The 27879-nt window shown below is 42.1% G+C and overlaps 4 protein-coding genes across 4 annotated transcripts; 2 read left to right on the top strand and 2 right to left on the bottom strand.

Annotated features, from left to right (window-relative positions):
- Nucleotides 1-434: 434 nt before the first annotated feature.
- LOC102712073 (2-oxoglutarate dehydrogenase, mitochondrial-like) lies at nt 435-6824 on the bottom strand. The gene is made up of 9 exons (XM_006652152.3): nt 6673-6824; nt 4595-6240; nt 3943-4169; nt 3511-3843; nt 2779-3025; nt 1852-1980; nt 1555-1770; nt 1358-1481; nt 435-949 (listed from the first exon to the last, which is right to left on the bottom strand). Exons 2-9 carry the CDS (start codon nt 6131-6133, stop codon nt 711-713), a joined length of 3054 nt encoding a protein of 1017 aa, XP_006652215.1. The 5' UTR covers nt 6134-6240; nt 6673-6824; the 3' UTR covers nt 435-710.
- A 5058-nt stretch (nt 6825-11882) lies between these two features.
- Nucleotides 11883-14018, top strand: LOC102711797 (probable acetolactate synthase 2, chloroplastic). The gene has a single exon (XM_015836440.2). The coding sequence runs from the start codon at nt 11883-11885 to the stop codon at nt 13899-13901; it is 2019 nt and encodes a 672-aa protein (XP_015691926.2). The 3' UTR covers nt 13902-14018.
- Nucleotides 14019-17235: 3217 nt separating this feature from the next.
- LOC102711524 (U6 snRNA-associated Sm-like protein LSm6) lies at nt 17236-20828 on the top strand. The gene is made up of 3 exons (XM_006652151.3): nt 17236-17454; nt 20264-20377; nt 20523-20828. The coding sequence occupies exons 1-3, from the start codon at nt 17304-17306 to the stop codon at nt 20567-20569; spliced, it is 312 nt and encodes a 103-aa protein (XP_006652214.2). The 5' UTR covers nt 17236-17303; the 3' UTR covers nt 20570-20828.
- A 1479-nt stretch (nt 20829-22307) lies between these two features.
- Nucleotides 22308-26234, bottom strand: LOC102711249. Its single transcript, XM_006652150.3, has 2 exons — nt 26048-26234; nt 22308-25295 (listed from the first exon to the last, which is right to left on the bottom strand). Exon 2 carries the CDS (start codon nt 25152-25154, stop codon nt 22947-22949), a length of 2208 nt encoding a protein of 735 aa, XP_006652213.1. The 5' UTR covers nt 25155-25295; nt 26048-26234; the 3' UTR covers nt 22308-22946.
- Between the last annotated feature and the right edge of the window lie 1645 nt (nt 26235-27879).

Genomic DNA, 27879 nt, shown 5'->3' with positions numbered 1-27879 from the left:
CTAGCATGCATAATTTTCCATGCTCCACAGAGCACACTGAACAGTGAACAGTGAATTGAACGAGTGAACAGATCTTAAAATGCGCTGTACCCTGTACGCTTGATTGATTTCTCCTTTCTTTACAGCCTACTACGTAATAAAGGAGGTGTATCTGGCATGGTACAAATGGGTGCACCCTGCCAATGAACACATGCATCTTCCCTTACCTTGGAAGCTGTGACAGTGAGATGCATGATCAATGACAAGTACCTGGAATAATTGGGCATTGGGCATCAGAGTGTCAGGCTATGTGGTTGGTTCATTGAACCGTCCTAGCACACAGTTGCAAAGCAGAGCACCATGATGCGCATGCAGTTGCAGAGTACCACTCGCAGTAAGAGACTGGAAAAATACCAGAAAAACAAAACGGCCTGAAAGAATTCACATCATACATCTGGATGGCGAAAGGAATAGCCGCAAGAATGTACCACCAAAACATGGCGGATCATTATTCAGGAGGTAAATTATCTTAAGCATTGGACGCAGCTTTGCTTAATTTGATGTTAAGAAAAACACAAAATGATGCATCCCAAGATGGGGTTTCAAATGGTTTCTCTCACGCGGTATCATTACATCCGAAACGGATTATTCAGCGAACGGCTGCACAGGCAATAATTTAGATCAGGAGGTTTGATTTCCCATGGCTATTCAAAAAATCTATAAGGCGTGGTTCAAAATGGACAGTTGATAGGGTCTCGCTGCAGTGCCTTCTGTACAAGCTCGGTTTGCTCCTGCACATGGACGGAGTAGAAACCGGTTGCGGTGGCTGCAGATGGGGCCCTTCCGACGTATTTGATGTCCTCTATAGTGCCTCGACCAAGCGCCCTCATCGCGGTCAGGAGGCGAGGGTTGATGTAGCTGTACGCCCCCATGTTCATGGGTTCTTCTTGGCACCAAACAATCTCGGCATCTGCACAATACAATAAAGACATCATAGTTCGTATGTCATTCGCTCAACTATATCCATCAAGAAAACAAAGGAAAATAATGCTCTGATTCCTGTCTGCTTGTTGGGTTAGAAAATGATAAAGTCTGGAAAACATGTCCTAGCTAAAGTTAGTTCTCTACAGCCTTTTAGGATTAGTGAAACCTGCTATAGGATTGAGGTTATTTCCATGTGGTGTCTATTGTTCCATGCAATCTTGTCAGAAATAGTGAATGCAATCATGCTACTGTCTAAACTCAGTCAAAAACAAGAGCACCCTATATATATATATATGCAATTATAAATTAATGCCGTTGCATGTTTTGTAAACAAGAGTAATCTAGATAACTTGAACGAGATATTTGAATAACAATTTTTCTCCTTTTAACATACTTGGATATCGTTTCAACTCGCGCTGGATCAAGTCATATGGGAATGGACACAGCTGTTCAACTCTACATATAGCAACATCATCACGCTCCTTTTTTCTTCTTTCTTCATCCAACTCATAATATACCTGCAATAATAGCAAAATAAGTAATACAATGACTGCTGAAGAGGCAATTGTATGGGCTGAAAAAAATGCCTACCTTTCCAGAACAAAGAACTAATCTGTTAATTCCCTCCTCAAGGTCCTTATGGTTGTTCTGATCTTTAATTAGACGCTTGAACCGGGTCCCTTGCTTGTCAAATCCAGGGTGACCCGCAAGGTCATCGAATTCAGAAAGATTTGATTTGCAGTCCTTGTGACGAAGGAGATTCTTTGGAGACATAACAATCAAAGGCTTTCTGAAGTCCCGGTGGATCTAGAAATAGAAGACATACTTTCATCCACTTGAATATGGTCAATGCAGGAGGGAAGGTGAAATAATATATAAAATTTTCACCTGGCGACGCAAAACATGGAAATAGTTTGCAGGAGTTGTGACATTCACAACTTGCCAATTGCACTGCTGGATTTGCTTCCTCAAAGTTGGATCCATCTCAGGAATAACATAAGGGTTGTCATCACTCATCTGCATATGTAGATAAGTAAAAAAACAGCATATGCATCAGAATGGGAAAAAAGTTCATCGTGCATCAGAAAAAAATCCCTCCACTCAGACATTTCTTTCCAGTTTTGTCAGACAGACAATTTCTAAAGGGCGTAGGGGACTACAATCATCCATGACATATAGATTTCTCATATGTGAAGTACAACCATTACCTTGCAGAATAAATTGCGTGCAAATGGATGATGTGGTTCAGTTTCTAAGTCAAAAGTAGAGCTATACTTGGATAGTCACTAAACAATTGGCATGCATTATTCTGACACAGATGTCTTGCTCATACAATACTTCAATGCGCATTCATCAGGTCATGACAAAGGGAAACTAAATAAACCAAAAAAAAAACACATTTTGCTGAATTCTAAGTAAAGTGTTAAAGGTTTGCAACTTTGCATCACTAAATGGCATCAGCATACCTTTTACGAAAAATATAAAAACTGTAGAACCATGGCAGTTTCAGCAAGGGTTCAGAACCATGAAAAACCTCATAAAATTTATCAAAAAATTAAATTATTTTAAAAACTTGTTTGAATTTGGTGAGGCACGGTTACCATTACCGTACCCCACGGTAAGAGTAGTTACTGTGGTAACATGTGGGAAGGTGAACCATGGTGCCACCACAGTCTAAACAGCAATATTGCAAAGAGTTTACACAGGTGCTGTTATATTGTGTTCCTTTCGTGTGAATGGATGATAGATAATGCAACTAATACAAACACAGTATACTAGTGCCAATATCTTCAGTCATGAACCAAAAAATGTTACCTGGAGGAAACGCTCCAACCTTGCACTGGAATGTTCAGGCCCTTGACCATCATATCCATGAGGAAGGCAAACAACAAGACCGGTCTGGCGGAGCCATTTTGCCTCCCCACTACTCAGAAACTGGTCAAATATCACTTGAGCTCCATTGGAAAAATCACCAAACTGAGCTTCCCATAGAACCAGTGAATTTGGATTCTCCATAGAATAACCCAGTTCAAAGCCCAAAACAGCAAACTCTGACAGGGAACTGTTGAAATTCTTTAATACATCAGATCATGTAACAATAAAGCCGGATCAACTATAAAGGAAAGAAACAGTCATGAATGAAATGGAGGCATCACATAAGTTTAAATATTACTTCTCAGGACTCCATATAGAACGCCAAAAAGCTGGTTTAACTTAATTATTAATTGCTGTAAGTTAATAAGATGTAGACCTTTGATAAAATTTCTTCTTTTTTTGCTTCAAATTGTTTTTCCCCAGTTTGAGAAAATTATGAGCATGCAAGTTTTGTATTGAAGCGTTATCTTTCACTATGTAAAAAAAATCCTTCAAAGAAAAAAAATACTCCAACTTAAAACCATCAGTATAGCTGATATGATTAACTATTATATTTTTAACTTATTTTATTATTTTTGTGGTGATATTCATGTTTTCTCTAAAATTTCAATTGAACTAACCAATAACATATAAAATAGAATAAGTTGGTGCTTTGGTGGATCATAATCATACCTGTTGCTTACAGTAAATAGTTCCTCATCTTGGTTCATAACAAGATTATCAAGTGGACAGTACTGCTCTCCAGATTCCTGGTCATGCACAACAGCATGGCGGTGGCTGAATGTACCCCTCTCAACATCCTGGCCACTTAGCCTAACATGGTTTCCCTCAATTATAAGAGTTGCAAAAGCAAGTGCTTCACCAACTGCCCAATCGATGCCTTCCCCAGTCTCAATCATTTGACGACGCTGCTCAAAAATCTTTTTGACAGCTCTGTGGGGCTTGAAATTTTCAGGCAGAGTAGTCATGGCTTCTCCAACACGTTTCAGAATCTCTGGCTTGACACTGCGTGATTGCAAAAACAGTTGCATTAAAGCTACTGACTCAAAGTATGGAGGGTAAACATGGGGATCAGTCAAAAATCAGAAGTAAAGAATTGTTTACCCAGTATTTCGGATACGTGAAATCTGTTCTGGTGATTTGAATCCAGCCCAGTAAGCTGACAGCCAGTCTCTCTTATTGGGAATATATTCTTTGCTGTTTTTAAATTCCTCATTCAAGATAGTGCTGACCTTCTTGTGTATCTTATCAATATCTTCCTTCGAGATCTTCCCAGATTCTAAAAGACTTTTTTGGTATAACTCAAGAGCACTTGGGTGGTTCCTAATTATCTGATACAAATATAAAGAATTTTCCAAATGTAAACAAACAGATGTAACATGGAAAATGCCAGCATGTAATTATCATAATCAGTGCCATTACTAGCTTACGATAGTTCTTCTGCTCACAAGCGTGCGCACAAAAAATTATTCCAGATCTTAATGGGGTAAAATACTCAGAAGTCACAAGTTGTATTTTTTTTAATAATCTATTAGTTGATAAACTCTATGGTGTTCTTGAGATATCACACATTCAGAATCATACGGTAGAGAAAATACTACGGTTGAAATCAAGATACACTAGCTAGAGCTCTAGAGACATCATTACTCATACAATAGAGTAAAGAAAAGGACTGAAATGAATATTCACAGACCAAATAAACATAAATCATGGCATCATGCTGGTCTTAACAAGGTAAGAAGGAGAAGATGTATACCTTGTACATTTTAGGCTGGGTGAAGGAGGGCTCATCAATCTCGTTATGCCCAAATCGGCGGTAGCATACAATATCCACCACAACATCAGAATGAAATGTTTGCCGCCACTCCGCAGCAAGCTCACAGACATGAACCACTGCCTCCAAGTCATCACCATTCACATGGAAAATTGGAGCATCCAATGCTTTAGCAACATCTGTGCAATACTGAGAAGACCTCCCTGCCCTTGGATCAGTAGTGAAAGCAACCTGATTATTGACCACAATGTGAATTGTTCCACCAGTGGTGTAGTTTGGAAGAGCACTGAGATGCAGGGTTTCGTACACTACACCCTGACCTGAGAAGCTTCCATCACCGTGCAACAAGACCCCCAAATTCTTGGTCCTGTCAAGATCATTAGAATAGTACTGTTTTGCTCTGGTCTTCCCAGCGACAACAGGATCAACTGCTTCCAAGTGACTTGGGTTTGCAACCAGTGACAGATGGATATGCTTACCACCTCTGGTAGGCCTATCGTATGAAGTTCCTAAATGGTATTTGACATCTCCAGTCCCTGTATACAAACCCTCCCCTTCATCGGCAGGCTTGGTACCACCACTAAACTCACTGAAGATTTGTCGCAAGGGCTTCCGCACGACGTTGCCCAAGACATTCAACCTGCCTCTGTGTGGCATACCAATAACAATACTCTCTACGCCAAGATCAGCTGCCCTGTCAAACATCTCCTTCATGCCAGGGATGAGTGTCTCCGCACCTTCAAGACCAAATCGCTTGGCGGTAGTCCACTTCTGGGCCAAGAAGCTCTCAAACTGCGTACTCCAGATGAGCCTATCAAGCATGACCTGGCGGCGGTCATAGGAGTACTCCCTTGGGTTGACTGTCTCAATCTTGTCCCTCAGCCAGTTACACTTTTCCCTGTCAGGTATGTGCATGTACTCATACCCAATGGTACCACAGTAGGCTTGCTCAAGCCGCTCCAATACAGAACGGAGTGTCTGAACAGGGCGATTCTCTGACAAGAACCCAGCCATCCTCCACACACCAAGAAAGAATTCCCGATCCAAATCAGCCTCAGAGAACCCATAGAACGCAGGGTCCAGATCATCAGGGACAGGCCGCTCCTCTAGAGCAAGAGGATCAAGCTTAGCCTTCATGTGACCATTAACCTGGTACGCTCGGACAAGAAGCAGAAGCCTCATGCTTTCCTGAATTGTCTGCCCAGATAAGCCAGGAGACGTTGTTGCAGCCTGCCCGACAAAGTTCCGAAAGAAATTGTCCCACGACTCATCAACAGAGGTGGGATCAGCCTCCCATGCCCGCTGGAGCTCTTCAAGGTACACACTGCTGGTGCCATCAAGGAAGCTGTCTGTGAGGCGCGAGAGTGGCACCGCACGGGGCACAGGCGAGGCAAACCGCCGGGGGTGGGTGGAGTGGAAGTACCGCGGCACGGGACCGGCAGAAGGGCTCGCCAGAGCACGTGACAGGTTCCTCCTCAATGCCACCCGAGCCAAGCCGGACGCAGCCCGGAACCACCCCATTGTCAGATCAAACTCAGTCTCCTCAAACCACCCGTCTTCTGATTCCTCTCAATTTCACGAATCTAACCTCCCATATGTTTCCAAAGGCACTCGATCAAACAACTTACCTGCATCATCAACCCAATCAACAGCAGCATTAGCACCGTAGCAAAATTCGACAGCGAAACGACATGATTAACGACGAATTTCACTGGAATTAGTCTAGCCCCGAATCACACGAACGCAGCGCTACAGATCCATCCATGAAGGCAAAACTAGGAAGCACTGACGCTACCCTAAAAAAAAAAGCTTAACAATGATACCATCATGCCAGATCAACCCATGCATCTAGACGAACAAGACCCCGCAAGGCCGCAATTCCCCCCGCCACACCAAAATCATCGCACCACCGCAACGATCCCACCCCCACGTATAATCGGGGGCGTCACCAGATTCGCAACCCCCGATCGCGCAGCCGCATGGGGTAAATGGACGCGCGACGAGGCGAAACGAACCAAACTGTCCGGAGGGTGGGTGGGAGGAGGCGGTGGGGGTCTTACCCGAGGAGACGACGATCTCCGAGTGGTGGAGGTGGAGGAGGCGGAGGCGGAGGCGGCTGGAGCGCCGGCGCTACGCCGCGTCGGCTGCTTCCGGTGGTTCGGGAGGGAGGGAGGAGGAGGAGATCGGCTCGACGCGTAGAAGCCAAGAAGGCTCGTGTAACGATAAGGGCGAAGCGCAGAAGCGGAAATGCCTGGGTGGGTTGGGTCCCACCCCCGCACCCGTGCGAACGGACCGGAGAAGAAGAAAAGTAGCAGTGGGGCCCGGATGGCAGTGGCGAGAGCGCTGGAGACAGTGGGGCCCACAGACCACAGTCACCGTCGCGCGCATCATCTGACTCGATCCATCTAAACCTGGGCCAAGCGGCCAAGCCTGGCTGCGTTCATTTCAGTCCTGTTTGGCTGAGCTTCTCCCCGATTTTCATTAGCATGTCTTTTAAACTATTAAATAATTTATCTTGTATAAAAAAGTTTATATAGAAATTATTTAAAAAGATCAAATAACTATATTTTTTAAACTTTTAATAAGTAATACTTAATTAATCATATGCTAATTATATTTATATTTTTCTGTGCAGCTAATTAGCAAACCGTGTGGCCCACAATTTTTGCAGCAAAAGGGGAAGGCCGAGGACGGGCCGGACCTGACATTTTGAACGAAAAAGCCCGAGATCGTGGTTTCGTTTCAGCTTCAGTTCATGAGCCGTAGTTCGTTTGGGAATTTTTAGGATTGATGAACATGTGTGACTGGCACACATTGAATGGATGGGCAATGATCGTCAGAAGAAAGTCAGCAGTATGACAACGTCTGTTGCCCTTGAACGCGCGCACAAATCATTTGCAAATCCGATTTGTATTTTGGACAACACAAAAGCTTACGTACAATCCACTTATCATCTACTCCTAAACATTTAAATGGGCAGCTCTTATCTATTACATGTCATCTAAATAGTTACCAAAAAATTAAAATAAATTATGAAGATAAATTACTACTACCTCCGTTTTATAACGTAAGATATTTGATTTTTTTTTGCAACGTTTGATCATTCGTCTTATTCAAAAATTTAGTACAAATATAAAGAATGATAAAGTCGTGCTTAAAAGTTCTTTTGATAATAAAGTAAGTCACAAGCAAAAAAATGATATTTCCATAATTTTTTAATAAGAAAAATGGTCAAACAATACAAACTGGGTAGAAGTAGGGGTGTTAACGGATCGGATAATATCCGATCCGATTCGAATCCGCTCAAATTGAGAATGTGATAGGGGTTTGCAACTATTCGGAGGATACGGAGTCGGATTTGGATAGCAAGTTGCGGATTCAGATACGGATATAGTATCGTTAATACCCGGTGGATGCGGATTATCCGATTTTCTTACCGGATTATACGATAGTCATTTTGGCGGATAATCCGAGTTTTTTAGCTCATAAAGCACTCAATCAAAAGTCTATCAATAACCCAAGTATTTTCTATCCAATATTAAATGGCAATGTATTGATTGCATGTACGTATCACATCTGGTTATAATGATCTGTTTCCAAGCCGACTCCACATCATTTTCGACATCCACAACAATCTGCACCTGCTTGCTTCTAGATTCAAAAACATCCGCATATGCTCTGCATCCGTTTAAAAAATACAGTTTCGGATATGGTTTAACCACCATCCATCCGAATCCACTACGTTAAGCGGTGTAGAAGATCCGCTTGCCTCGTGTGTGCGTGATGGTCCAAGAAGCATAGGGCCTTTTATGATTCCGTGAGGTTGCTGGGCTTTCTGTGTAGAAGATCACCGACGTAACGGGCAGCATGTGTGTGGGACCCACATGCAGTGAGACGAGTAGCTACCCCGTCAGCAAACGATTAACGCCGGTTCACAGTCGAAACGTGGGGCCACGGAGCCAATTTGTGTGTCCATTGCAACGGATATATAAAAGTGATGGTATGAACCAATTTGCGCGCATAAAATAAGCTTAATTATTACTCCCTCCATATTTTTTTTATGTATAACACCGTTGACTTTTAGAATCACGTTTAACCATTCGTCTTATTTAAAATTTATATCCAAATATACAAAATTATAATGCATAATTAAAGTTTCTACTATAATAATATATTATAACAAAATAATTAATAATTATATAGTTTTTTAAATAAGACGAATGGTCAAACGTGGACATAAAAGTCAACGATGTCATATAAATATGGAGGGAGTATCATATAATTAATTATGATTTTTAAAATATCTTGCTTTAAAAATAACCGCTCTGTTTAAGATGCTCTTAGCATCGGAAAAGCACGAAATTGGCAAACCAACGTCTCAACTCAATCAACTGCGCGCAGCGGGATCTCAAGTCTTAGCGGCACCAAGAGAAAGCAAACGTGCATCCAGGATAGCAAAACAAGCGACTGAACAAATATTATATATCAGCCTTATTTTTTTCACTTCTACTTCGTTAAAATTTAGAATTTTTATCATACTTTGTTTTTAGCTTATGTTTTAGATAGCTTTTAAAAATTATTTTTATTTACAAATATACCTTTTTTTATCCTTACAAAACCAAACAATCACCATCTTTCGACGTACCGTCACCGTCACTTACTCAAAAGGGCTGTTTAGATGGGGTTAAACTTTTTAACTCAATGTCACATCGGATATTTGAACACTAATTTGACGTATTAAATATAGACTAATAAAAAACTAATTTCATAAATAAGAGCTAATCCGCGAGACGAACTTTTTAAGCCTAATTAATCCTTAATTAGCAAATGTTTACTGTAGCATCACGTAGGATAATCATGGATTAATTAGGCTCATTAGATTCGTCTCGCGAATTAGTCTAAGATTATGGATGAGTTTTATAAATAGTTTATATTTACTATTTATAATATAAGTGACTAAACATCCGATGTGATTAGGGATAAAAATAAGTCCATAGAAACAAACACCACCAAAATCTCGCCTTTTATTTTTTCGAGAACGACAACCTGACATATGCCTTGCAAGTTGCAAGTGCTCCGTATATTATATTAAGGGGCTGTTTAGTTCCCAAAAATTTTTATTCAAAACATAACATCGAATCTTTAGACACCTAAATAGAATATTAAACATAGATAAAATGAAAAACCAATTGCACAGTTATATGAGAAATCCTGAGACGAAACTTTTGAGCCTAATTAGGACGTAATTAGCTATAAATGCTACAGTAAACAATATGTGCTAATGACGGATTAATTAGGCTCAAAAGATTCGTCTCGTGGTTTTTAGGCGGAATTTAAAATTTGTTTTGTAATTAAACTACGTTTAATACTTTAAATATGTGTTTAAAAACTTGATGTGATGTTTTTGCAAAATTTTTTTGCAATCTAAACAAAGCCTGAGCTATCGTTGGCCATAGTAAATTCAAGGTCATACAAAGCTGATAACCGTGGGAGCTACTGTCCCGTTTCACAGTGGTTTGACTTTTTTATCATAATGTTGGACAATTTGTTTTATTTTAAAATTTTAGTATAAATATAAAAAATAATAAATAATGTTTAAAGTTTTTTATAATAAAGTAAGTCACAAGCAAAATAAATGATTTTTCTATAATTTTTTAAATAAAAAAATTAAATATTACAAATAAAAGAGTCAAACATATTAATATTATGTTATGAAACGAAGGGAATAACATTTATCAAGGAACCAACGGCAGATGTCTTTGATTATCTATCGAGATGCATGCGAGATTCGTAAGAAAAAAACGAATCAGTTGCTGCCGCCCCATGGCTCCTCTTGGGAGGCGTCTCCATGCGCCTGCAACTGCAAGCCGGTAGTAGCGACTCTCTTTTTTTTATTATTATTTCATACATTCTTTTAATATTTGCGTGTAAAAAAACCATTTTAAATTTCGGAAATGGTTTCATTTGGCCACGCTAATCGAACTAACGGTTTTGTCATGCAAGTTAGGTTGGGTCCGTCCAGTGATCAAATGTTTAAAAATTTTAATTCCATCAATCAAATTCAGTCACTGTTGTTGGATTATAATACGAGGGCATACATGTAAGTTAAAAATCCCATACACATCCTCTATGTTAGTCTCCTATGTATTACGCGCGTGTTTAACATAAGAACAAATGTTTGATCAATAGCAAAAGTGAGTTAGGTTATATCTGCGTGGCAAAAAAGCAGTGCTATCCATCGAGATATCATGATTGAACAGTGTAGGTTTGGAAATGGGCTTTGGGCCTTTGAGATACTTAGGCTGCATTTGTTTCATCATATTATCTTTGAATTTATTTCTTGGCTTCTGTATGTATTTTTCGAACAGTTAAATGATGTATTATTTTGTGAAAAGAATTTATAAAACCTCATTATCTTATTAAAAATAGAATTTTAACTTTATAATAGGTAATTTAATTATTTATACTATTAAATAGCTATAAGGGTCTGATGATTTTTTATACTTTATCTTTCATCCGCAAAAGAACATAGCATTGTTTCTATAAATTAAATATTTCCTCCATTTTTTATTTTGAACCATTGACTTTTAATTTACATTTAACTATTAGTCTTATTCAAAAATTTTATCCAAATATACAAAATTATAAATCATATTTAGAATTACTTTAATAGTAAATTAAATGATAACAAAATATTAATAATTATATAATTTTAGGTAAGATAAATAATTAAACAGAGATCCAAAAATCAATGTCATCGATTATAACACCAGATGATGTATTAAAAGTTTCAAGGGATAAAAGAAAATCGGCAGTAGTGCTGTGTGAGACAAAAGGCAAAACAAACCCGCGCGCGTTCCTCACCGTCCCGTGTGCTGCTTCCTCGACTCCTCGTAGGCGCGCGCGCGGCTCAGTAGTGTCCCCACGTTTGACTCCATTCGCCAGGTGTCCCTGCTGGGTGGGTCCCACGCCTATCCTGACGTTCCGTCCCCACACGTGAGTGATCCCCACGTCATCTCCTGCGCCACAAGTACACGTCAGTTTCAGATGCTCACTCACACGACTCGTGGACCGGGTTGCCACTGACAGTGGGGTCAGCGATGGGTGGGTGGCCCACAGGTCAGTGCCTGTTAAGGGAGAGAGGCACGGAGGGAGGTCTCGTCCCCGTCGCTGTCGGAACTCGCCGCGGCGCCGCGCGTTTTTAACGAGCCAAACCAAGTGGAGTGGCTCAGTGCCTTTCTTGCCACGCCGGGACGCGCCGCGCGCCGCCATGGCCATTGCCACGACCGCCGCCTCCCTCCCCGACTTCATCAGGGGCGCTGCGCTGTGCAAACCGCGGCGTGGTCGACGCGGTACCAGCGCTCCCCTCCTGGACGCTGCTGCTGGCTCCGGCGACCGCCCGCGTCAGGGCCGTCCCGCCGCGCGCGTGAGGTGCGCGACGACGGTGTCGTCGGTCGCCGCCGCCACCACCACGGCCCTGACGCGCTCCCCGCCCCCGCCGCCTCGGACCGCGCCGGCGCCGGCGCCTGTCCGGACGTGGGGGCCGGCGGAGCGGCGGACGGGCGCGGACATCCTCGTCGAGGCGCTCGAGCGGTGCGGCGTCGAGGACGTGTTCGCGTACCCGGGCGGCGCGTCCATGGAGATCCACCAGGCGCTCACACGGTCGCCCGCCATACGCAACCACCTGCTACGCCACGAGCAGGGGGAGGCGTTCGCGGCGTCCGGGTACGCGCGCGCGTCGGGGCGCCCCGGCGTCTGCATCGCCACCTCCGGCCCCGGCGCCACCAACCTCGTGTCCGCGCTCGCCGACGCGCACCTCGACTCCGTCCCGCTCGTCGCCATCACCGGCCAGGTCCCGCGCCGCATGATCGGCACCGACGCCTTCCAGGAGACGCCCATCATCGAGCTCACACGTTCCATCACCAAGCACAGCTACCTCGTCCTCGACGCCGACGACATCCCCCGCATTATCAAGGAAGCCTTCTTCCTCGCGTCGTCTGGACGCCCCGGGCCGGTGCTCGTCGACGTCCCCAAGGACATCCAGCAGCAGATGGCCGTGCCGTCCTGGGACACGCCCATGCGCCTGCCGGGATACATCTCACGGCTACCCAAGCCGCCGGCCGCCGAGCTGCTCGACAAAGTCATCCGCCTCCTCGGCAACGCCAAGAGGCCCGTCCTCTACGTTGGCGGCGGCGGCTGCTCGGCGTCCGGCGACGAGCTGCGCCGCTTCGTGGAGCTGACGGGCATCCCGGTGACGACCACCCTCATGGGCATCGGGAACTTCCCCAGCGACGATCCCCTCTCCCTGGGGATGCTCGGGATGCATGGCACTGTGTACGCAAACTACGCCGTCGACAACGCCGACCTGCTGCTCGCGTTTGGCGTGCGGTTCGACGACCGCGTCACCGGCAAAATCGAGGCGTTCGCGAGCAGGGCCAAGATCGTGCACATCGACATCGACCCGGCCGAGCTCGGGAAGAACAAGCAGCCGCACGTATCGATCTGCGCAGACGTCAAGCTCGCCCTGCAGGGCATGAACGCCATGCTTGAGCACGCCTCCACGCGCAAGAATCTCGATTTCAGCGCTTGGCGTTCGGAGCTGGAGCAGAAGAAGATCGAGTTCCCACTGCGTTACAAAGCGTTCGGAGAAGCGATCCCGCCGCAGTACGTCATCCAGGTGCTCGACGAGCTCACCGACGGGGAGGCGATCGTGGCCACCGGCGTCGGGCAGCACCAGATGTGGGCGGCGCAGTATTACACCTTCAGGAGGCCAAGGCACCTGCTCACGTCGGCCGGGCTGGGCGCGATGGGCTTCGGTCTCCCGGCGGCCGCCGGCGCCGCGGTGGCCAACCCGGGCGCCGCCCTGGTCGTCGACATTGACGGCGACGGTAGCTTCGCGATGAACATGCAGGAGCTGGCGATGATCCGCGTGGAGAACCTGGCGGTGAAGGTGATGGTGCTGAACAACCAGCATCTGGGCATGGTGGTGCAGTGGGAGGACAGATTCTACGAGGGCAACCGGGCGCACACCTACCTCGGCGACCCGGCCGGGAACGACGGCGAGATTTACCCGGACTTGGTGACGATCGCTCGAGGCTTCGGCATCCCTGCTGCTCGCGTGACAAGGAAAGGTGAGGTCCGTGCCGCCGTCGAGGAGATGATCGGGACGCCGGGGCCGTACTTGCTGGACGTCGTGGTGCCTCACCAGGAGCATGTGCTGCCGATGATCCCCAGCAATGGCGCCTTCGGCGATATCATCGTCGACGGTGATGGCCGGACGTCTCATTAGTTCTTGTTTTGCACTGTGTTATGACCGAAGAAACGGGGTAGAAATAATGTAAATGTTTCTTTGTTCAGGGGCTATTCCGTTTGAATTTTGTATGAACCGAATTGTGTTTCTGTGGAAATTTCCGCGTTTCGACTTTCGAGGCAGCCCTTAGTTCCTAGGATTTAAACTGCACTGCTTGAAATATAGTGAACGAAATGTTATATAGTCCTAGTTAGGTTTGTATTTTTGCTCCGTTGTTTGTAGTTTCGGGATAACAAGTTATTCTGTTCGTTTTATATTTTAAGACTTTCTAGTCTTATCTAGATCTATCCGTTACTCCGTAAATGAGTTTGTATAATCCATATAAATTTGGACGTGCCCTATAAAGTCTTAATTAAGAAACTGTGGGAGTAGTAATAGGAGCATGTACAACGCATGATTTTAAGTCATTTGTATGTTGCGAACTTTGCAAAAAGACCCCGCCCTATCTAATAGACGACCACAGCGTCTCTTCATGAAGAGACAACATGGGTGCGTGCTCCAATGCCAAACCGACACCATTAGCACTGTTGTACGCCGCGTCTCGTCTATTTACTAGTACTATTGATTACCTTGATTTATGCATCAAAGGATAAATTAAATGTTTTACAGACAAACAAATAGACAAGTCATTGTATAAGCTGTCTATTTAGCTGTCTGTGTGTGTCAAATAGATAACAACCGTCTACATGGTTATACTTGTCCTTAGATGCACTGTGTGTTGGTCCTAAATGGAGTATCAATAAGTCAGATTGGCACATGTTCTATGCTTGCTCAAACACAATGGTTCTCTGTCTGGAGTTCATCTGGTGGTTATTGATCAATTTAGTTGTGTTGGAAATTTTGGCAATTTTTTGAAATTTTAAGTATATCTAGACACCAAAATTTATGCTCAAAATTTTAATATCTTAAGTTATAAAGTATAAAGAGGTATCAAAATTAACAATAAAAATTGTTGTACCTCCCGGTATTTTTTTTAAAGAATGGTAAAATATCTCTAAAAAATTATTTCAACAAGCTATGCTTTCATATTGCTAGTAATATATCGCTATGGGATGCTCGAAAAGAAAATTGAGCACAAATAAATCAACAAACTCCGTTGAGATTAATGCACTGACCAACTGATCAGTAAAAAAATTGGAGACCATTTTTCTTTTCTAATTAGACATTTTTTCGTGGTGAATTTTCTGGTTTGCTAGGTCATTTTTTTTGCATGTGAGCGGTACGCTGCATACGGACCATGAGAGGTGGAAACATGTCTTTTCATAGTAGTAGAAAAAAAATATATCTGGGTTGCTAGGTGGTTTTTTTTCGCAGCCGAACGACATACTGCATAAAATTGATGGAAGGAGCATAATTTATGATATATGGTATCTGAGAAATTTTTGAGTTCGTTTGGTGCCTTATTTTGGTGGTGTTTAGATTGAAAAATTTTTTAGGAGAAGTGTCACGTCAAATGTTTGACCGGATGTCGAAAAGGATTTTCGGACACGAATGAAAAAACGAATTTCACGGCTAGCCTGGAAACCGGGAGACGAATCTTTTGAGCCTAATTAATCTGTCATTAGCACATGTTGGTTACTGTAGCACTTATGGCTAATCATGGGCTAATTAGGCTCAAAAGATTCGTCTCAAGATTTCTTCCATAACTGTGCAATTAGTTTTTTGGTTCATCTATGTTTAATGATTTATTTAGGTGTCCAAAAATTCGATATGATGTTTTTAGAAAAAAATTTTGGGAACTAAACAAGGCCTTTATATACGGTCGACACGTTAGTGGTAGACGATAAAAGGAGGACAATTGTTCCTTTTCCTTTATGATGCTAGGGGAAATTTTGGTTCTTCCGAGAATTTCTTTTTATGTCAGCGGCACTCTGTAAGAAGGTTGCCATTCGTTTGTCCTTTACAGGAGCAGATACCGTAAATAAAATTTGTAGTTGGTTCGATGGGGATTTTACGTGCGGACGACGTACCGTATGCAGACGATGGAGAGAGGATGCCAACACTCCAACTCCTACTATAGTAGCACATACACATCTTCTGATTTACTCGGTGGATTTTTTATGGGCAAAGGGTTGTGCTAGATGCACGGAGAAGATGCTGTAAAACAATAGATGGAAAATGACTATCCTTTTATATCATTGGATATATTTGCCGGTTTGTTCGGTGGGTTTTTTTGCACGTGGACAACACAATGCATCTAAAGGATTGAGGGCGGACGGGGTTGGGGGGGTTATTTAGCTTTGTATAATGTTAGCATTATGAATGACACACAATTTATTGTCCAGCAATTAACCAAATTCTGTGCCGTGCAAATTGGAAGCGGGCACTCCCAGTTCACCATCCAGTCACAGTATTATATAATAAGGTAGCAAGGCCATTTTTCAAATCAAATTTGATTGCATTTGCAGAACGGCACCATTGGGAGTCTCAATTTATATTAGTAATACATCTCAAAGCGTTGGATCTCGTAAGCAAACGGATATGATCAGCTAAACTACAGTACCATTTGAATATAATCCTGTCAGCGGCACACGGATTGAGACGGATGATTAGCGTATTACTCTACAAACTCTAAACAGTACATTTATTTGTTTTTAATAAATGTATATGTAAAATGTATTTGACAAACATAATATACAATAGTTTACGGTACATACTTTGTTTGAAAATATATATAATGAACTTGAAGATGATGCTTCATAAGTAGATGAACTACTTGGCCCATATAGATGAGACCCTACATAGGTGGTCTTTTGTTATTTCAATTTATACGATATATAAAGATAGTAATGGACACAAGGCAGGATCCACAAATTTTATCCAATAGTTCTAGCTCTCTTACAAGAGAGGAGAGAGATAATATATTTTAATCCATATGGGTAGTCCTTATAGCTCATCCTCTTTTGCTCCCTAATATCTCCTTTCACAATGATAAAATAGTCTATATCGTTTCCCCTCCGTTAGATAACTTCTCTATCATTTCTCGTACACACGCTTTTCGAACAGCTAAACGGTGTATTTTTTGTAAAATTTTTCTATAAGAAAGTTGTTTTAAAAAATCATATTAATCCTTTTATGTTTTTAAATAATTAATATTAATTAATCATGTACTAATCTATTACTATATTTTTTGTGCCGGATAAGTTAACTTACCCAATACAAACTAACGTGGCCATAGAGTCATAAGATTATTTTTCATACACAATGTAGATACTCTAAGTTCCCGCCAGGTGGACCAGGGAGAAGGGAGAAAAAAAAAAAGAGAACACATGAAAGAAGAAAAAAACCCAAGTACTAGCCGAGCCCAACACCGAAGCCCAGCAAGCTCCTCACGGCCTCCTTCCCCACCCTAACCCGCGCGGCGGGAGCGAGACGAGAGAGATGAGCACCGGCGGCGCGGACAAGTCCGGCGCCGGCGGCGGAGGCGGCGGCGGAGGCGGAGGCGGAGCGGTGAAGACGCCCTCGGACTTCCTCAAGTCGATCAGGGGCCGCCCCGTCGTCGTCAAGCTCAACTCCGGCGTCGACTACCGAGGTCTCCTCCCCCTCCCTTTTTGGACGACTCTCTCTACGCCCGCTGCTGCTCAGAACCCTAGGGCACGGCGTTACTCCTCTTAGTGTCTCTCATCACATCTCCTAATAAGGTTTAGTAGTAGTAGTAGTAGTTTTCTGGTTAGTTCGTGTCTTTGTGATGTGCATCGTTGCTAGATCCGAAAATTTATTAGAAAAATAAGTGATTTTGAGAGGTTTGGTTGTGGAGCATTGTGGTGATTGATTTTTAAGAGGTTTTTAGTGCCAACTATGGGAACACAGGAGATCGATTCGGGCGTGATGGCTGCTGCTCCTGTGCTTCAGCCCATGGTGTAGACCTCATTCGTTCTATTTAGGTTTCCCGCAAACTTGTCTCGAGTCATGGAAATGTTGAGAAATGGTCAAAAGTATTCTCCAATAATATTTGAAAATTTCGCAGTATATGCGAATATAAATTTGTTTTTTTGCTGCTGAGAGATACCAAGTTTAGACCAAAATACCACCAAAGCTTCCCCAGTTCCAGTTACCTTATCCAATCTACCACTTCTCTCTATAAATGGATATTACTCCCACCGTCTAGAAATATAAGGACATGTAGAGTTTCAAATTTGTCACTTAACCTTAGGATTCACTAAAAAACTTAAAAATGCTTATACTTTGGAATGGAGGGAGTAAATGATATGAAAGAACACAACCTTGTTAAAGTTGTCAAATATATTAAAGGAAAACAAGTGTTCAGTCTGGAATTGACTGTTCTGTTAGGAAATAGGCTAATAACCAGTCATTATTCTCCATAGAGCTTGTTAGGGAAAAGCTGATAAGAAAGGTGGGGGATAGTGATGACTGATGCCATATAATGTGGAATTTCATTCAGAAAATGTATATAGTTAACATATGGATTGTCAAGTTTTAAGTTAAGTAGTGACTATCGAATACAATAAAGTTACACACTTTGACTCAAATTTAAATTTTCTTCTAAATGTACTAATTTGTTTTGCCACATTTACAACTAAAACAGATAGAATGTACAATTTTGTTATGCTGAGAATTCACGGAACTATAGGCATGATTACTTTTGTGGGGACCATCCACATGCGAGGAGTTAATCCCAACCATCTGCTTAGCACTTAATATGTAAATAGATGGTTGTGGACTAAGTCCTCACGTGGGCATGGTCCCCATAATGTTTAATCCTGCTGCTAAGTATGCCAAGCATTGTGCATAGCAACAATTTCCTCTCCCATCTTATTTTATTTAAATAAAAAACCAATAAGATTTTGATTTTAAGGCTAAGGACCTGTTGAGAAGGTAGAAATTTGGCTTGATTCCCACACTCTAAATGAGGCTGAAATTTGTGATAGAAGCTAGAGTGATAAAAGGATCACTGACCAATTATAAATAAAGTTCAGGGTAGCAGACAAGATTAGGGAAGATTAATCTTCTTGTCAACTCATCCAATTTTTGCTTGGCAAGCCCCATCATATAAAAAAAGCATGGACACCTCAGATTCATACAGTAGGCTACTAGTATATCCTTGTTTTTTAGCCTATTTACCATTTACATGTCATGTACCATTTACACGTGAAAGTGTGGTCTTCATTTTACAAAACATTGTCCCAGAATTTCATTTTCCTCCATATTATTTATTAGATTGACAATGGACTTGTGATCAAATATGTTAGATATCTCAAATTTATGGAAATATCCTAATTCGCTGCTGCAAATAATATAATATTGGTTGCTACAAAGGGGGTGCAGTATTAGAGATTGTCAAATGGTGTGTACTTTTGGAAACAGTCATTTATCTTTGATAGTTCACCAAGTTGCATTTCTTCATGCAGTTGTATGACAATAGACTATATCTGGCTTAGCATGGAGTGATATGTATTTGTTTGATGGTGTTCATGTTAAGTGTCAAGTCCTTGTTTGTAATAAAGAAACATTTATTTATCATTATAATGCAGTACTGTAACCTTTATTCATTCACTGCGTTGTCACTCATTTGGGATGGTGAGGATTTTAGTAGTCACCTTCAAAACATAGATTTATACTGTATGCTCTCTTGGAAACTTATACATGCTTTATTTAGGCCCCCTTTTTTTTCCTGCCCCACACAAGTTTGTGTACATTCTGTGTTTAACCATACGCTGTTACTTCATATCTTTTGCACAGGGCAATACTGCAAGAATACATCACATTGTATTTCTATGATGGATACTCTGCATATAAGAAACCAATAGTGCATACTACCTCTCTTCCAAAATATAAGCATTTCTAGGTTATTTAACAAAGAGACTAAGGTGAGGCTTATAGTCAGTGATCAGTTTTTAAATTTTAAATTGACTATATTCACCTGATTGGCTTTGGAACCATTGAAATGATTGGTATTATGGGAATCAATGCACAACTGCTTATATTGTCATATAAAATTTAAATCCTAGAAATACTTATATTTTGGGGGAGAGGGAGAGAGAGAGAGAGAGTCTTCTGTTGCTTGATGAGCATTGCTGAATCATTTCATTTTCCGCTTACTTTGCATGCTTGAGTGTATATCTGTATATACAGAAATATCATAGTAGATAAATTAAAATATCGTTGAATGAAATTTTCTATCGTTAGCTCATGAGGGAACTTTATTTACATTAAATTCATTTTATTCCCTCCATCCTTGTGGCTGGTGTTCCCTCCATTATATGTTTAATTATCAAATGCTGTGCTGAGAAGGGAAACCAATCTGACTTGACAAGTGACATGGACAAATGTCATCATTCTCCTTATAAGTTATATGTTTACCATTTTTTCCTGATAACCAGGTATTTTGGCTTGCCTGGATGGGTATATGAACATTGCAATGGAGCAAACGGAAGAGTATGTGAATGGCCAACTCAAGAACAAGTATGGTGATGCCTTCATAAGAGGCAACAATGGTATATCCTGGACTTAAAAAGTCCAGTTTCCTGTCTGGTTTGCGAATTATATTTGTATAACTCGTCCCTATTGTTACACTCATTTAATCGTGTTATCTGCCTCAATTATCTATCCTGATTTTTCCTGCTCATTGTCTGGATGCAGTTCTGTACATCAGCACGTCGAAGAGGACCCTCACGGATGGCACATAGATCAAGTGGACAGAGTCGACTGATGTCCCCCTTTTAACTTGAAAATTGTTAAGCTGATTGGTTGTGATATCTCTGACCCTTGCTCTTACCTTCTGTTTTGAGGTGGGAAAATGTGTTGCACATTTGATAGACTTATCAGGAACTTTTTAATGTTGATGGCATCAAGCTTCCAAAATTCCCTTCCTGTGGTGTTTTGACTGTTGTCTCCTGATTTTTGGCTATGCCCAAGAAGTTCAGGGATGCCTGATCATTTTGTGCCTTCCAATATTGCTTCGTTACCAACATTCCTGGACGATGATTGCCAGTTTTATAATGATTTGTAGAATGCAACAAGAAGAATTCTGTTCTAAAACAACAAAAGAAAGAACGACAAAGGTTCTTATATTTATCCACGTTTGATACCAAAACATGCCCTACCTATTTTTTGGTAGTTTAAATAGTAAATGTGATTGTTTGGTTTGATCCCAAACAATTAGCAATGTCCATGCTTCATTTGGAACGATTCTAGAACTTTCTTCACTCTATAACAAAATTTTGGTTCAATGTTTGTAACAAACCAAACATCAACAGTAGAACTCCACCCTCCCAACAACTTGGTGGTGCAAACAATTGACACTACCAATATTTTTGGTAGGGTAGAGAACCAAACAGGCCTTCAGATTATTGGTTTCTAAATGCAGTTCATACGTCATATAACCTTGTGAACGGTGGAGAAATCAGGCGAAAACGAGCAGCCTTGCTCAAATCTAATTCCACTAAAATTAGGCGTGCATGATTTGTTCTCACTCCATTGTTTCATATTATAAGACTCTTCAGTATTATCTAGATTTGTCTATTGATTGATGCACATAATTATATATGTCTATATTTGACTATATTCAAAATCATCCATATGAACATGAAACGAGCCGTATCATTCTTGTTTGTCAGATTGAACAAGTGGGAAAAAAATACCACGAGCAATAAAATGCTATACAATAATTGACACTATCAACCTACTCAAGCCCAGATCAAGTGAAATTCATCCTCTCATGTCCTGCAACTTTCACTTCACTTTCAGGTTTGCTGACCTGATTGTGCCTGATGTGTGTGCTGTCTGGAGAGAGCAGAGCAGGAGTGCTTTCCATTCTGGCAGAGATTTATCTGGAACCATTTGGATGTAACCGGCATTTAGCTTCGAAACACTCCATAATCTGACTGCCAGTGGATAATATGGATAAGATTTGTGTTTCCATCAACAAGCCTGTTGCTCCCCACCAAATCTCTGTAGTATTCTTTTCATCACTACTCATCAATATACATCAACCTCATAACATCTGTGTGGTTAATTGTTGTGATCCTGTCAATCTTTTGCATCCACTATTGATGATGTTTCATCATTGGTGTTCATGCACATCTTTTCAAGCCCTATCCATCTTGATAAATAGGCTAAGGATATACAGTGGCCAGTAATCCCTATTACAACATCTATACCGATATTTGTTGGACACCACATGTTTGCAATCAGTAAAAAAAAAACGGATAAACAGTGAGAATGGATATAGTTGCATATAAATCAGCTAACAGCGCACAGGAAGAAAATTTTAAATCAGTCACATTATTTGTACATAATTTGGCTATGTCAAAGCACTCATTCCATTAATTCTAGAACATCGTAATCCCTAGATAACAGAAATAGAACATCTTACACTAACAATACCACAGCATATTAAGAGTTTATAATTGGATACAACATCCATCAGCATAATGATTCCATGTCCATATTTTCGACCAGATCAAGCAACAAAAGAAGAATGTAAAACAGAAAAATCTACTAAAATATAATGATATTAAAATTTCCGAACCGGTCCTCAGAATCCAACTAGAATTTCGAATCATCACGTTCAACATTATAGGGGTGAATTACTATAGATTAAAGGAAGTACAACATCTTAATAAGTAAACCAGTACACAAACTCGGGTACATGGGGAAGCCTAACGGTTCTCCCCTCGAATTCGGCTTGGATGAAGAGCACTGTACCTTAAGAGTGACAAACAAGTAGCACCTTCAGCGACTCATGAGGCTTCTTAGCTTCTGTTGACTAATAGCCTCATCAAGCGCTACTTGGTTGCCTCGTCAATCGCCAAAACTGGCCTCCAAATTGTCTTTTACTTCAGTGATATCCGTATTGCGGTAAAACCAAAATGTTAGAATGCCTAAGAATTATGTCAGAATTCTGCGACATAGACTGCTTGCCCTGGTTGAGTTGTCCAAGTCATCAGCCAAAAATAAGATGACATACTAGAACTTAAGAGACCAACAAATGTTGGGTTCAGTGAAGTGCATTCAACAGTTCAGACATCCAAGCTATCTTCAGTGTTCATAGTTGCCGGTCTTCTACTTAGCAGGTTGTGTGGTTGCATCTTCCGTAACTTCTGTAATAACCTTAAGAAGGTCCACTGGAGTTGCTGCAGGGTCCAGCTCATGACAACCTTTCGGGGCATTGTTGCCTTCTTCCCCAGTCAGCAGGCGAGACGGAACCCGATGTGAGAATCGGAAAAGCTCTTCCTTTGGTATTCTCCTGGCCTCTGTGGGATCCATGTGCCTATGGAACACAGCTTTGAAACCAGCAACCTTCAGCAATGGGATGACTGTCAGCCCTTGCTCCTCAGTAAAATCATCAATAACTTCTACTATCTCATACTTATATATAACATCATCAGGTGTTAGTTCATTCCAATCAGGAGACCAGTTTCGGTATAAAGCCCATGTATCACCTTTCTGGGGAACAATTCTGATAATCCCACGGGGGCCTTTAGTCCAGCTGACTTTGTGCGAAAATATATTGACCGTTTCAGAAATCTGGTATCTCCCAACTCTGAAATCACCGCATGTCTTTTGGAAACCAGAGGCAACCCAGCTTATGGGTGCCAGTTCACTGTTGGACTTGGAGTTGAGGAAACTCATGCGAATCCTGAAAGGTCGCATTGAAAGAACTTTCTGCACCATTGCATATAGACGAGGCATACCATCTTCACTATCATATGTAGCCCATACTTGATCACTATCAAAAGCTCGCTCAGTGCGATCCTTGTCGAAATCATGGAAGTCAGGATCTGGGACATCAATTGACACTGGTACACGCCTCTGTTCTGGATTCTTTTCATCAGCCGTAGATGCTTGGATGTCAACACTTCTTGAGCTGCATTGCTTGAGCCCTTTGACATGTTTGTCGAAGAGGACCCCATTCTGCTTTATGTTGTTATCACTGGGGTATACTTTTCCTTGCGACTTTCCCCTATCTGCATGCAGCGAAGATGAGATGTTCCACTCCTGTAACTTTTCCTGGATGGTAGCCTTGGCTTTCTCAATAAGTAGAGCTCGCGTATCAATTTGAGAAATCTCTCTCAAAACATTAGCTCTTCTTCCACTCACTGCAGATCTCAACTTTTCCACTGAATTACCATTAACGTGTGCCACTGCCACATCAGCGAAAGCAGTTGTTTCTGTGCTGGCAGTTACAGTTTCTCTGTTATCTCCACCAAAATCCATAGTAGTGTAACCATCATTACTATGCCTTCTCCTCTTAGAAAAGCGGCCACGCCTTGAAGTAGCTCTCTCATGGCCATATGAATTGCCACTAGCAGAATAGTTGTAGTTGTAACTCTCGTCATGTTTTCTTTTTGGTTTCTCCAAAGCCTGGGTACTGTAAGAATTTGTACCAGCTGTAGGTGTTGTCTTGGAGTACTGATTCCACTGGAAGCTTTGGTTGTTGTAGGAATCATAAGTACCATCTTGCTGGTATCCCCCATGGCCTGTCCCTGGAATGCTAGAACTCCTGCTTGTTGAGCTATATGCATGCTTGGTGGAATTGTTATTCTGCGGCTGCTGTTTGGTTGACCAGGAGAATGAAGAACTGCTCCCATTGCAAGGAAATCCAGTCTCTACTGCCAAAAATGCATGATGGCAGTTTGGACACAGGAGATTATGGTTAAGATAAACTCTCAAGTACTCATACTGCATCCGGCAGCGATTGCAGGATGTCCAGAAGGTATCAACCCCAGCAGGACGTGTAGTAGCCTCAGCAGCAGCAGCTGCAGCGGCCGCAGCCGCAGCGGCGGCGGCTGCAGCATTCTTTCGAGCTCTCTTGTTTGCCTTCTTATCATAAGTATACATGCCATTGGTTACATTGACAACAGAATGATCCTTCCTCTTCTGATCATAAACTACCTTCTTACTATTGTCGGACAACACACTCCATGCCTCAGAGATAAGTTTAAAGGCCTCCTCGGCACCAACGGACTTGTTCTTGTCAGGGTGCAGCTGGAGAGCTAGCTTCCTGTATTGTTTCTTCACTTCCTCTTCATCTGCAAAGGCACTTAAAGACAAGATCCGGTACCAGTCACTCTCTCCATCAATCTTGGACTCAGCAGCAAGATGAACCTCCAGTGTCGACACCATCTGAGATATTCCTTCAAGAGATGGGCAGAGATTCTGCGCCTTGATCGCGTACTTGCGTGCGCCCCTGATGTCCCGCGCATGAAACCTGCTCTCCGCAACACCTCTCGCTTTGAGAGCCTCATCCATATTGTAGTCCACGTTCATCTCCACCTTTCAACTTGATTAGCAAACAACGAAGACTAGTGCAGGGACAAAAAAATAACCCCAGGGAATTGAACAAGTGCTCAATGTGCTGCAATACTCTTCAACAAACTTGAAGAATTACGATACTTCTGCTGATCCGATCTGCAGTTAAGTAGGAAGTGGTTAGGAATCTAAGGGGGAAATAAGGATAATCAGCAATCAGCTCACTGATGTGAGAGTGTGAAACCTAACGGCATGTAAACAAGCAGTGAAGAAGCCCGCCCCAAAAAAAGAAAAACAGAAAAAAAAAACCGAAGCTTTTAGTCGGTGTACTACACAGTTGTTCGAATTCAGAAACAAAAAACAAAATAGAAGTAGTTCATCGAGAAAATTTCATGATGGGAGTTCATCGAGAAATTGCATTTCAAGAGTTAACTGAGCTCCACCAAACACTCTCGATCTGCGTCAGCAGCTAAGCAGATCACGAAACCCTAGAGCTAAATCCCCCAAAAAGGAAGTAAATCTTCGGCAGCAACAAAGCTAGAGAAAGAAACAAAAATCCAAACACTCTCCAAAAAAAAACCCTCAAATCTCCCGCACCCAGAAACAGTACCAAAACTCAAACGAGATGAACAGGAAGCGCCCCCACGCAAATCAAGCTCAAGAACAACTCTCCTCCATCCAAAGCCCCAGCTCAAATCAAGCCAAGAAACCCCCCGATCCGCACGATCCGCAGCATTGCGGCACGTACCCAGCAGCCATCCTGACCCCAGAGGCCACGAAAACCGGAGCTCCCCCAAGAACCGGGCGCAAACCCTAACCCGGCCAGATCTGCCGCGGCAGGCCACGGCCGGCGGCGAGAAACACCTCAATTGAAAGCCAAGAAAGAGAGAGGGGATCGATTCAGCGCGTACCCATGCGGATCAGCTCGTCGAGGCGGGCGAATTCGAGGCCGGAACTGCAAAAAAAAAATCAAATTTTTTTCGCAGCCCTCCCGAATTTTATTTCGGGGGGGAGGAGCAGGAACAGAGGCTCTAAAAAATGAAGCTTTTTTAGCTCAAGACTTTTAGTCAAAGCCCCAAATTTTGTGTAATACCAAATGGGAGAGAGAGAGAGAGAGGGGCAGTAGCAGTAGAAGTAGAAAAAGAGTAGGTCAGGGTCACTCACTCACTCATATGTGTTGCCCTGTAAAAAAAACAAAATATTATAAATTATTTATTCCACTTTTGTTTTTGTTTTTGTTTGTTTGCATTAAAAGTTTCAAACTTTGCCCTTACTTGTTGCCCAAATTAAATTCCTCCGCTGTACAGGCTTGTAGCCCTAAGCCAAGGGCTTTTCTGGCATTTCAGGTTTGAAAGTTATTTGTTGTTTTGTTTTTATTAATGGAAATGGATGTAAATCTTATGGCTGCTGATTTATCTGCTGAGAATTTGATTTTTTTTGTTAGTTTAATGGATTTATTATTATTTTTGGATGGACATTTGATGTTAACACGGGCAACACCACATGGGAAAGTGTCCCATATATCCTCAGGTGGGGCCCATCACACACTAGAAATAAAACTCGTAATGTACTTGTATACAGATACGTATACGCATGCGTGACACTTTATTAGAGGCTATTTGTGTAAAATCACAGTAGGTCCTAATGCTGGATCAATCAGATGTCCAGGGATATTTTAGGTATTTCCCAGCATGCAATTAACCACCAGCTACAGAAAAAAGTTTCCTCCCCTCCTTAACCCTAATAACAATAACAAATAATAAATAATACTAATATTTTTTTCCTCACTCCAGAGAAGATACCTTGTGTGTGCATGGCTGTGTGAGAGAACCTTTTTTTCTCTCCCCATGTGGGACCCACTTGTTGTTACTCCTCTTTTAAGCACTCCATCTCTACATCATCACTCACCAGCACTTTGTACTGGTATCATCCTGAGAAGACAATGTGACTATAGCACTAGCACAAAAAATATCTCTTCTGTAGTTTTAGTGCTACTACTAACACAGCTATCACATTTTCTGTCACTGCAACAACAGATTAAAAATTGTTAAGGGGGTAATGTCTGACAACATTAGGCACTAGGTTAAGTTGGATCATTTTATTTTGAGGTTGAAAAGAAGTGATAATCTGCCAGTGTGTAAGCATTGGGGTTCCTCTTGTTCAAGAATGAAGTTTGATTCTGATGAGAGCAGCAGCAGCAAGCAGGCAGGCAGTTGAACCTTGGCATCACACTTTGTAGATGGAGCCTGACGAGGCCAGCTATGCAGAGACTGTAACTGAACATTAATTAAGAACACAATTAAAAGACTGGCATAGTAGTTCAGAGGTAGTTGTACACAGTAGAAAAATAGCAGCTGTTGAGGATTGCAATAATGTGGTGGTTTTGCAGCAGAGCTGGAGTTGTCAAGCAGATGCTGATCTTGATGCTCTTGCACAAGTAAAACTTGGGACGCTGGAGCTTGTGCTGATGAGCTGCTGCTGCTGCCCATTGGAGAGGTAAAAACATGGACACAAGAAAATTGTGGAAGCTATTTCACAGCTGAGTTAACAGCAGATCTGAGATTCAGATGTTTGTCAGAAGCAGCCAGAAACAGAAGTTGTTATATGGCAGACATAAAGTGAAACTGAAATTGCTGGTTAATCCTTCAGCTGGAGACATGAAGATAACTGAGTTATACATGTTGCATTTCATTCAGAAGCTTAGTCCATCTAAAATATAAGGATCATATTTTTGCAGCAAGAG

This window comes from Oryza brachyantha, chromosome 4 (assembly GCF_000231095.2).
Source record: "Oryza brachyantha chromosome 4, ObraRS2, whole genome shotgun sequence".
In the NCBI taxonomy this organism is placed as follows: domain Eukaryota; kingdom Viridiplantae; phylum Streptophyta; class Magnoliopsida; order Poales; family Poaceae; genus Oryza; species Oryza brachyantha.
This window is presented reverse-complemented; position numbering and strand designations above follow the sequence as displayed.

Coding starts and splice junctions, on each gene's coding strand:
- LOC102712073 (XM_006652152.3), bottom strand. CDS start 6,133: ATGGGGTGGTTCCGGGCTGCGTCCGGCTTGGCTCGGGTGGCATTGAGG. Junction 3,844..3,942: donor TCACGTATCCGAAATACTGG/GTAAACAATTCT, acceptor GCAATCACGCAG/TGTCAAGCCAGAGATTCTGA. Junction 1,771..1,851: donor TCCATGTTTTGCGTCGCCAG/GTGAAAATTTTA, acceptor TTCTATTTCTAG/ATCCACCGGGACTTCAGAAA.
- LOC102711797 (XM_015836440.2), top strand. CDS start 11,883: ATGGCCATTGCCACGACCGCCGCCTCCCTCCCCGACTTCATCAGGGGC.
- LOC102711524 (XM_006652151.3), top strand. CDS start 17,304: ATGAGCACCGGCGGCGCGGACAAGTCCGGCGCCGGCGGCGGAGGCGGC. Junction 17,455..20,263: donor CTCCGGCGTCGACTACCGAG/GTCTCCTCCCCC, acceptor CCTGATAACCAG/GTATTTTGGCTTGCCTGGAT. Junction 20,378..20,522: donor CTTCATAAGAGGCAACAATG/GTATATCCTGGA, acceptor GTCTGGATGCAG/TTCTGTACATCAGCACGTCG.
- LOC102711249 (XM_006652150.3), bottom strand. CDS start 25,154: ATGAACGTGGACTACAATATGGATGAGGCTCTCAAAGCGAGAGGTGTT.